At 35.0% G+C, this 10,642-nt stretch overlaps 1 protein-coding gene across 1 annotated transcript; it reads left to right on the top strand.

The window, feature by feature from the left end:
• The first annotated feature begins 527 nt into the window (after positions 1 to 527).
• On the top strand, positions 528 to 9,845 carry LOC137730532 (phosphate transporter PHO1-like). Its single transcript, XM_068469522.1, has 15 exons — positions 528 to 764; positions 2,074 to 2,157; positions 2,303 to 2,551; positions 3,675 to 4,012; positions 4,760 to 4,808; positions 4,964 to 5,035; positions 5,211 to 5,340; positions 5,724 to 5,844; positions 8,059 to 8,308; positions 8,473 to 8,577; positions 8,699 to 8,743; positions 8,848 to 9,000; positions 9,096 to 9,377; positions 9,462 to 9,601; positions 9,731 to 9,845. The coding sequence occupies exons 1-15, from the start codon at positions 528 to 530 to the stop codon at positions 9,819 to 9,821; spliced, it is 2,346 nt and encodes a 781-aa protein (XP_068325623.1). The 3' UTR covers positions 9,822 to 9,845.
• The last annotated feature ends 797 nt before the right edge of the window (positions 9,846 to 10,642 follow it).

Here is a 10,642-nt window from a genome sequence, read left to right as displayed (position 1 = left end):
ATACTAAGGGAAGGGGGTGGACTTAGCCTCATAATAGACTAGTAATAATGTTGTTCAAATTCGCCTTTGACGAGAATCAAACCTAAAACCCACTTACAAATGAAGAGGAATACCACTAGACAATAGTACTAAGTGGCTCTCTACATTTTTAAATTTGAAAGAAAATGAATGTCTTTTCATATGTAACTAATAAAACGAGAGCAGTAACTGTGTTTATAACTTTATATACAAACTGCCAGTGAATTGTGTGTTAGGTACTAATGTGAGAATTTAACCAATATATCTTTGTTTTTTATTTTCGGCCAATAGCAATATACCTATACTTGATTCATTTAAATTTGTCTTTTATTGGATAAATTTTTTGTCCCAAAATCAAATCATTCAATTCTTACTACTCTCTCTCTCTCTCTCTCTCTCTCTCTCTCTCTCTTTCCCGCCTCTCTATATAAACCTCTTTCATTTCCCTCTAATACTTCTTAATAAGCTCCTCTCTTCTCCTCCTCTTCCTTCACACACACACAACAAAAATGGTGAAGTTCTCAAAGGAGCTTGAAGCACAGCTTATACCAGAATGGAAGGATGCTTTCGTCAACTACTGGTTGCTCAAGAAACAAGTAAAGAAGATCAAGCTTTCAAGAGTCCCCAAACAACCCCCAGACGCAGCTGGAGATTTCGGTGTCTCCATTTTCGATCCAGTTTGCTTTTTCACTAAAAAAATTAGTGACAAGTTGTTCAATTACGATAACAAAACGGAGATAATTCAGGTAATCAATTAATGCACACATAGAGAACATGTCAATAGTTATATATGTATTAGCTTATTAATTTTCAATGAGCTATTTTTTTTTTGAGGTTTATAGGTGGTTGCTAGGAAGTGTTTTGCTTACTTTGGATTTTAAGGCCAGTTTCTGGAAATTTTTAACAAGTTTACAAATCTAAAAGGAACCGAGAATATTTTCCCAACACTCGGTTAACCTAACTTTCTTTCTTTCCTCCCTTCTTTTCATTAGTTTTTTCCCCAATATAAATAAAGTGGTGTATTTTGGATTGTGTCATTTTTTTGGTGGGTTGTGTTCAGACCTGCAAAATACTCAAGTGATCACGTCATTTTCAGGCAAAAGATTTTGGACTGTGCTTCCTGGATGTTGATTCCTAAACTGATACTCCGATACCTCTGCTTCAAATATTCTTCAGTCTCTCTCTCTCTCTCTCTCTCTCTCTCTCTCTCTCTCTCTCTCTCTCTACGTGTGTGTAAAAGTTACGTTCATTTAGTACTCTATCAGCCATAACATCCACTTTATTGACAGAAGCACCAAAGCTTTGCTTTATTGCTGGTGCCGTGAATGGGTGCTTGGCGCAAACATTGCACTTCAACTAGTGTGGCGGATATATCTAGCTACCTAGCCTTTTTTCAAAGACCCTTTTACTGCCATTTTCAACTTCTCACACTTAACTTTTTATTAACCATTGAATTGAATAAATCAACGATTAGGGTTAAATAAGTGTGTAAAAAGACAGAGGTTAAAAAGAGCGTGTGTTTATCATTTTCTCACGAAACCAACACCAAAAGCTTTTTCTTAATGCAGAAAAAAGAAAAAACAACAATATGTCATCGATATTTTTAAATAATAAGACAATATTCTGCAAATTGATATATAGTACCAAACAATAATTTCTCTTCATAAAAAGAGGTTTTTTCCACTGAACATTTGCTATTGGGCTGCCGGGATCGGGGATGACTTATAGCGGCTTCTGTAATCTTTTTCACATCAAATACATGCTCTTTTGCTTTTCCGTGAACGTACATTAAAATTTGTTAAAAACGAACGTCAATAAAGTGGCCGGAACAGAGTCCTGCAAGTATTGTGCCCTTTTGGTCTGGTTACACACTTTTTTGAGGGTTTCGATCTTTCACACGAAAGCAAATTATGGAACGGTTGTAGTAGTAGACATACTCATATCACGAAACCATCGTGACCATGAGATAGTAAATCCAAAACCACCATGAAAAGGACACTAAAAAGAAAGACAGAGGTCCCATAAATTAATATGGATCTTTTTTCTGTTGCACAGGTGAAGAGTAAAATCATGGAGGATGGTGAGGAGGAAGAAATTTTCGAGACCGAGCTCGCTCAGTTGTTTTCTTCGGAGGATGAGGTAATAAAAAATATTGGTACAAATTTTACAACTAAATAATTAACCTATCCACAGTAACTAGGGTGACTAACCTTAGTTAATATTTTAATTATAGAAACCCTTTAATTAGGGAAATATTTAATGTACTGGGTTGGTGTTCATGTAGGTCAGGGTGTTTTTTGAGGCACTAGATGAAGAACTTAATAAAGTGAACCAATTTTACAAGACCAAAGAGACTGAGTTTCTTGAGAGAGGAGAGATTTTGAACAAACAGCTACAGATTCTGCTGGACCTCAAGCAAATTCTCAATGACCGGCGGTGGAAGAATTCTGGAACAAAATCGAACATGCCGAGTGTTCCCAGCTCATGGTCTTCTTCTCCTCGGAACTCCGACTTCAGTACCGGTAAGCCTCTTGTTTCGAAATAGGGCATCTGCTTATTTTTTCTGTGCTGATATTATACTCCCGGCCATATTAAGAGTTTTGCTTACATGTACTTCCACATGATAGGTTAGTGGAAACATATGGAAATTTCGAGACTGTTTAGTAGCAGTCAAGGTAGCTAAGATTTGCAAAATAAGACTAATACAGAAAATAAACCATTAAATGTTGCTTTTTAGGTTATGACAAGGCCGTGGACCAACTAATAATATGCCCAGAAGGGAAAAAACTTGGGTCGTTTTACAATTTCAATCAAACCAAAATTAATTCCGTCACCACTCTTCAGGGTGTTATGGCTTCTTTAAGCCAGTGCCCTAGTAATTAATTTCAGTCTTCAGTTTGTGGCTTAGTAAAAGAAAATTAGGGCTTTCTTTAATCCCAAAATCATTTTTTTCTTTATATGAAGTCACTGTTAACGAGGAAAACTGCCGCCACAAAATCATGTCCTATACCCAACTTTCTAGTAGTGCTATATGAGGTCACATTTCTCTAATTGCAAGTATTGCTTGCATTCTCAATCCTCCTTCAAGTTTGCAAGTGCTAATTTGTCAACTTTGTAGGTTTAATGCATATACATGTGCAAATAAACCACTTTATATGGTATACTAAACGTATGGGAATGTTCGTGGTCTTTATGGCACTTTGGCTTTCAAGTCGCAAGTCTAATCGTTAGTGCAATTATCTAATATCCTCTATCACAGCTGGAAAAAGATAAATTCTGGACAAATCCAAATCCTTAACGCTAGTATCAGCAACTTTTCTCCTATTTGAGAACGGCATAGAGAAAATCTTTCAAAATTTACCCTTTCTGTTGTGTCTCAAATATTTTGCATGTTCCACTATAAACTAATTTTATACGAATTAACATAAGATTTAGGTAACAGTCCCTTTTTAATCAAATCAAAATTTATAAAGAACGAACAAGAATGTGCATAGGGCAAACATGCGAAACGTAACCAAAAGGTAACAGAATCCTTGCCTCCTATTTGACGTGAGAGAGTTTGAGAAAAGAATTGGATTGTAAAGAATTTTTCGAAAAATCAAAATCAAAATTGTGCTGGCATGCATTAATTACTAGCAATAGACCTTTATGCAGAGAGCTTGGCGGAATCGAAAACTATTCCTACAGAAACACAAACTAGTGAAGCAATTGCAGCATTAGAAAAAAATGGAGTTAACTTCATTAACACGGCAACTAGGGGTAAGACCATGAAGGGCAAACCTAAAATGGCCATGAGGATTGATATTCCAAACACAACACCAACAAGGACTATCACAGCTGTTACTTCAATGCTTTGGGAAGATTTAGTGAACAATCCTAAAAAGGAAGGCCCTGGAGAGTTCATCAATCGAAGGAAGATACAGTGTGCTGAAAAGATGATTAGAGGGGCATTTGTGGAGCTCTATAGAGGCCTTGGTTTGCTTAAAACTTACAGGTTCTCTCTCTTTCTTTTAATATAATTACTTTGATTTACCAGCTAGGGATAAAAAAGCTACATAGTGAAGTTGGTGTGATTGAGCTAAATTTACTTTTTCAGACTCAGTTAAAAGCAATCAAACCAATAGCTTAAGACGTTTGGGGTATGTTTTCTGATTCTGTTAACAACAAGAGAAATAAACCGTGTAATAAGATGGGTGTCGTGTCGATTAAAGGAATAGTCAGCAAGATGATCAGTAAATGTGGCTTAAATCTAGTTTGTTGGAAGCGAATGACGTCCCCATTAATTTGGACCACATATTCTGTCATTTATATTTTGGAAGTACGTATAATATTTGGTTTATATACATGTTTAAGCACGCGCAGATGACACCTTTGCAGAATCCATCACTTTACTTATAAGCATATGAGTAAATATCTTCCAGTAGCAAAGCATTAGCAACAGTTTTCTAAAAGTTATATAACAAATGACTGTTTTTATGATGCTGCTGATGTGGGCATAGGGTGATAACACATGGATATGAAAATTATCAAGGTGGTGATACTATGTAGTAATGAATAATGCTCTTTCTAAAATAGAGAAGTGGAAGGAATCAAACACTGTCTTAATAGTGAAAGCTACTTATGCAGTGCAAGTGCAGCACTGCATCTACGCATCATTTAGCTTAATTAATGATTGTACCTTTGGAATATGTTTTCTTTAAGTAGTCGATTAACTATCTAATCAAATTTGCAATTTTTGCAGCTCACTGAATATGTTAGCTTTTACAAAGATCCTAAAGAAATTCGACAAGGTAAGATATTATTGATATTCTACCATTTTTCAGCCTCATCTAATTAGCAAATAAAAAATCTCAGCTTTATGAGACATGATAATTTTTGGATATTACAACTTCCTTCACACACTTGTAAGTTATAACTTGGAGCAACTAAACTTTTTCATGTATAGGTATCAAACCAGCAAGCATCAGCAAGTTATTTGAAAGCAGTGAAGAGATCACATTTCATTAGTTCTGATAAGGTAACCAGTCAAATACCCTAGCTGCAACCCTAATCTAGCTAAGAAAATTTTCTCCGCAATATGATACGTCGATTTCTAAATCCTATTGTTTTTGTTCTTTTAACTAGTTTAGGAGAATGGGTTTTAATGGTTTTCTGATGGGGATTGTGTGCATTATTATATATGGTTTGAAAAGGTGGTGAGACTAATGGACGAAGTGGAGTCCCTATTCACAAAGCACTTCGCCAGTAATGACAAGAAAAAGGCAATGAAGTTTTTGAGGCCACAACAAAACAAAGATTCTCATATGGTCACATTTTTTGTTGGTAATCTCTCTCTCTCTAATATTTATGTACGTGTGTATATAAATCATCATTTCATTTTTTTTGTTAAACTGTCTTTCATAATCCACTATATCTAGTGACAAATAAATAATAAGAGCTGCTAGTCCAATGACCATTTAACCATGTAAGTAATGCAATATAATGCATGATTAGTCTTGGGGCCAACATGAACCTCATTCCATTGTATCGTATAAAGCTTTGCTTGCCACTAATCCTGATGGTGGGATTGCTCAATATATAATTGAATGAATGGTGATCACAAAGTTTCTTGGGGCCCCACAAAGTTGTATGAGTTTAGTTGTTTGGTCTGATTGTGGTCTCCCTCTTTTAATAAAGTTTAATCTTTTTTGGTTATGTTGTTGCAGGTTTGTTTACAGGTTGTTTTGTATCATTGTTTTGTGTGTATGCAATCTTAGCGCACTTGTCTGGTATATTCTCTCCTAATACAGAAAGGGATTACATGGAAACTGTCTACCCTGTTTTCAGGTGCATTCTTTATCCCCAAATATTTTTTTTTATACAACGATATATTTATATTTAGAAGTCAAGATATAAATTGGTATCAATTTGCTATCTATAACCGTAGTACTATGTAGCTTTGATCCCAATAATTATATCATAGAATAGCAATATATAGTTTCTATTACAACCTATCTCAAAGGAAACCATTTGGACTATTGCGAACCATATTGTGGACAATATCACTAACAGATCAGCTAGACTCACTTGTAATATCGAAATTAACTTGGCTCCTCAATGAGAGGAGGGATTTCTCCTCAATTCACTACGTAGCTAGGGATGGGCAAATATTCATTGGTTATGGGTAACCGCGGTTATCCGTCCATGTAAATTTGAAGGTTACGATTATGGGTAACCGTTTAGATAAATAAATGGTTATGGGTAGAACCGCTTACCCATGAAATTTAAATGGGCGGTTATAGGTGTTACGCACGATTATAAATGGGTACCCATTTAACCGTTTATTTTAATATATGTAAAACTAAAAAATAAAATAAAAATTAGTTTCTAACTAGGTTTAGTATCCCGCGATATATTTGGTTATAAAGGGCCATAATATATATATATAGATATATATGCCTCACTTGAGAGAAGAATATAGTTGATAGAACGGGCTAATATTTAATATATGTGATTAAATATGCTAAAGCATTAGTGTTCGACAGTTTTGTTTTGGAGTCTTTTGGAGCTTTGACCAATTCAAGATAATGACTACCTTGAGCATTTAGAAACATGTTATTATTAGATGATGCATATATATATATATATATATATATTTAATTGGCCTGAGTTTTCAATAAATATTTGACCCCAAAATTAGAAATCGATTAAATGGCTTGGATCGATGAACATTTATCAAATTAGCCTATTAGCAGACTGATGCCTACTTATATATATATATATATATATATATATATATATATATATATATATATAGATGTATATATATATATATATAGATGTATGTATACAAGAATATTAATTAACCTACAACCATGCATGATTCTTGTAATAGATTGACCATCAAATAATTGGGAGACATCGCATATATTCATAAATAATATTTCCGTTAATATAAAAATACATGTTTAATGTACTTATAACGGTATTTAATAGTTAAAAAAAAAAAGAAAATTATGACAAATTTCTTTTTAATTTTCAAGTTGTTAAAGAAATAGGTAGACGGGCAAAGAAAAAATAAGTAAACGGGTAAGCGGTTATGGGTAAATGGGTATGCGGTTATGGGTATGGTTAACCGTTTATAAACGGTTATGTGTATGGGTATACCCATTTATATAAATACCCAACGGGTAAACGGTTATGTGGGTAAAAGCTTAATTAAACGGTTCTGGGTAAATAATCGCGGTTACCCGCCCGCCATAACCGTTGCCCATCCCTATACGTAGCCGATTCAAGGAACTTAATGTTTATAATCATAATCGTTCGTATTATAAATTCACTATGTAAAGATCATCTCTACAAAACAATCAATTAAATATGAGATCGTTTAGTCATAGAACTGTAAGAAAAAGGATTCAGTAAATGAATTATGAAACATCTATCTACTTTCTATAATTGATTGACTATACAACCTTAGTTTTAATTGACTCTTTGTAAATATGATCTTTACTGAGTGATTTACAATACGAGCGGTTTTGATCGTAAGCACGAAGTTACGTGAATCAGTTACTAAGTAAAATGAATAGCCAAGCCTTTCTTGTATAAATCTAGCCATAACTTTATCAGTATTGTGGCGATGAAATATGCATTGTCAGTCACTTGAATACATTAATTTAAGCGAAATATATCCTTAACATCTCGTTAAAGGCTAGTTAATGAAGTTTTAAGCTTAACTACGCAGAATTTGTTGATTTATACATTTTAGTGGAAACAAACTTGGCTAAAAGAAAACTACAGAGACTTTGTTGGCTTACTAGCTCATTCTCTAACAGTTTAAACTTTCGGGGTTCTGTGGTATTCTAGTAAGGCATTAGAGCTTTAGGTGTACGAGGTCTTGGGTTCGAAACCTCTAATCAGTTCCCAATCCTTTGTTGGTTTGCAAAGTGACGATGGGGCTGTAGCTATGAATTTTCTTTGTCTGCATTTCAATCCACCCCCAAAACTTATGATAAATGAAACATTTATCAGTGTGCTAACTCTGAAGGGTGTCAATTTGTGCAGCGTTTTTGCATTACTCAGCCTGCACTTGTTTATGTATGGATGCAACCTATTCATGTGGAAGAGTACAAGAATCAATTACAACTTCATATTTGAATTCCAACCAAGCACTGCCCTAAAGTATCGTGACGCCTTCCTCATATGCACAACCTTCATGACAGCAGTGGTTGCTGCCATGGTTGTGCACCTTATATTAAGGGCAAACAACTTCTTACCTAGCCATGTTGATGGCATTCCTGGACTTTTCCTTCTGGTTAGTTCCATTGCTTTCGTCAAGGTCTTGTTAGGCAGATAGCTTGGACTTGGACGACTTATATAAAACATAATATTCATTATTCAAGCTTAAAAGAAAGTAACTAAGAAAATTGAGCCACATATCATGAAGCATTGTTGCTAATCCTCAACTCAATGTTCCAGTTTTCCATTGCACTGCTCGTGTGCCCGTTTGACATCTTCTATCGACCAACTCGTTACAGCTTCATCAAAGTAATTCGTAACATAGTCTGTTCCCCACTTTATAAGGTACATTTACTTCTTTTCTCATTATCCCATCAATTATTATTTTGTTAACAATATTTTGAAATCAGTTAGCACAAAGAAGCTCTAATCTTCTTTTTTTCTCTTTAAATTGAAACATATGCAGGTTTTGATGGTAGATTTTTTTATGGCTGATCAACTTACTAGCCAGGTAATCATAGTAATATGCAGTGATAAAAAGAAATTTCTAAGGCCAAATTGCTCTAAAATTCGTCTTTAATTTACATAGCCTAATATATATCTCCCTGCTAGTAGATCCCATTGCTAAGACACATGGAATCCACAGCATGTTACTTTCTTGCCGGAAATTTCAGATCACACCAATATGAAACCTGCCGAAGTGGAAGGCTATTTAGAGAGCTGCTTTATGTTATCTCGTTCTTGCCGTACTACTGGCGTGCCATGCAAGTAATGCAGATTCTACAATTATTTTTCTGTTCAGTGAAAAATCATAATTCTTTAGTCCCACTAACATGTGACCTATCAATGCAATGAACTTCTAGTGTGCAAGACGATGGGTTGATGAATCCGACGTTAACCAATTGGCTAACATGGGGAAGTATGTTTCCGCCATGGTGGCAGCCGGAGCAAGGATTACATACGCTAACAACCCGCACAGCCACCTATGGTTTTATATAGTAGTGATCACCTCTGTGATGGCTACAGTCTACCAGTTGTACTGGGATTTTGTCAAGGACTGGGGGCTTTTCAACCCAAAATCCAAGAACCTATGGCTAAGAGATGAGCTCGTTCTCAAGAACAAGAACATCTACTATGCTTCTGTTGTAAGTTTTTCTTTAAATCTTTCTGAGGTTTATATGCATAAACCACATTCAATTTCTCAAACAATTAGTGTAAATTTTATGTAGGCCTTGAATGTGGTTTTGAGAGTTGCTTGGGTAGAAACAGTAATGGGATTTCACAGAATTCCGGATGTTGAGTCACGTTTGCTGGACTTTTTGTTAGCTTCGTTAGAGGTTATCCGGCGAGGGCATTGGAACTTTTACAGGTGCATAATTGTTTTTGAACAAAATATTTGATCCAATGTATAGGATAACTCCCGAGTCATATCCTTCTCTACAAGCACCAGAAATAAAACCACAAGCTTCTCAACTTGCTGTATTTTTGTATCAAACAGGTTAGAGAATGAGCATCTAAACAATGTTGGCAAGTACAGGGCAGTGAAAACAGTTCCTTTACCATTCCGCGAGACAGATTCTGACAGCTGAGATGATCCGGTCTAACATGTATAGAAACCCCGAAATGCTGATATGGGTAAAGTAAAGCTAAGGCATAAGGAATCCACATTTTCTTATATCAATGTGTGAGATCCTGCCATCTATTCATCTGATATTACAATTCGGAATATGACATGTATTTATATCCTTACAAGCTAGTATTAAGCCCTTAAACTTAGTTTGATATTCATTGTCTCTCTAAAACATATTATCTTGTGAGAAAGAGAATTTCATGCAGGAAAGATACCTAATCCCGGAATCAAGTATACCAATTAGTCTTCGGTCTATTGGTAATTTTCTCTAATCGGTAGGAGGAGGACTAACATGAATATATAGAGTATTTCAACGATCCAAATTGTCTTTTTTTTTTTAGGGTTTTTCTCAAATCATGTCTACAAAAGCCATTCAAATCCGAAACAATACGACCGGTGAATTAGATGACAGTCATTTTAGTATTTCTTTGCATAACCGTATTCATCCATTTTCTTTACTACAATTGGACGTCTAAATGTTTTCATTTGTCAAATTTTTGTAGGAATGATATATGAATGAAGAATTGAAATATAGACAATTCAGATCGTTGAAAAAAGTTACAAAATAGACCCTACAAAGTGTGCATAAAAATGGGTCTCCCAATCCTAACCCTATATATATAGGGTGTATCCGTGACACCAATTTTTTCCACACAACTTTTGACACAAGTTTTTAGGTGGCCCACTCTGTAATTTATTTCAACGATCCTAACCGTCTATCTTTTAGATCCTCCCTCGAAAATCATCTATACCAAAAATTACCAAATCTGAAATCATATG

This window comes from Pyrus communis, chromosome 4, assembly GCF_963583255.1.
Source record: "Pyrus communis chromosome 4, drPyrComm1.1, whole genome shotgun sequence".
NCBI classification, from domain to species: Eukaryota; Viridiplantae; Streptophyta; class Magnoliopsida; order Rosales; family Rosaceae; genus Pyrus; species Pyrus communis.
Note: the sequence above shows the minus strand (reverse complement) of the source record. Positions and strands in the feature narration are given on the sequence as shown.

What these genes read in the sequence shown, in the direction of transcription:
- LOC137730532 (XM_068469522.1), top strand. Translation starts at nt 528, where the DNA reads ATGGTGAAGTTCTCAAAGGAGCTTGAAGCACAGCTTATACCAGAATGG. An exon ending in ACAAAACGGAGATAATTCAG is followed by an intron (nt 765 to 2,073) that starts GTAATCAATTAA and finishes TCTGTTGCACAG; the next exon opens with GTGAAGAGTAAAATCATGGA. An exon ending in TCTGTTCCCCACTTTATAAG is followed by an intron (nt 8,578 to 8,698) that starts GTACATTTACTT and finishes AAACATATGCAG; the next exon opens with GTTTTGATGGTAGATTTTTT.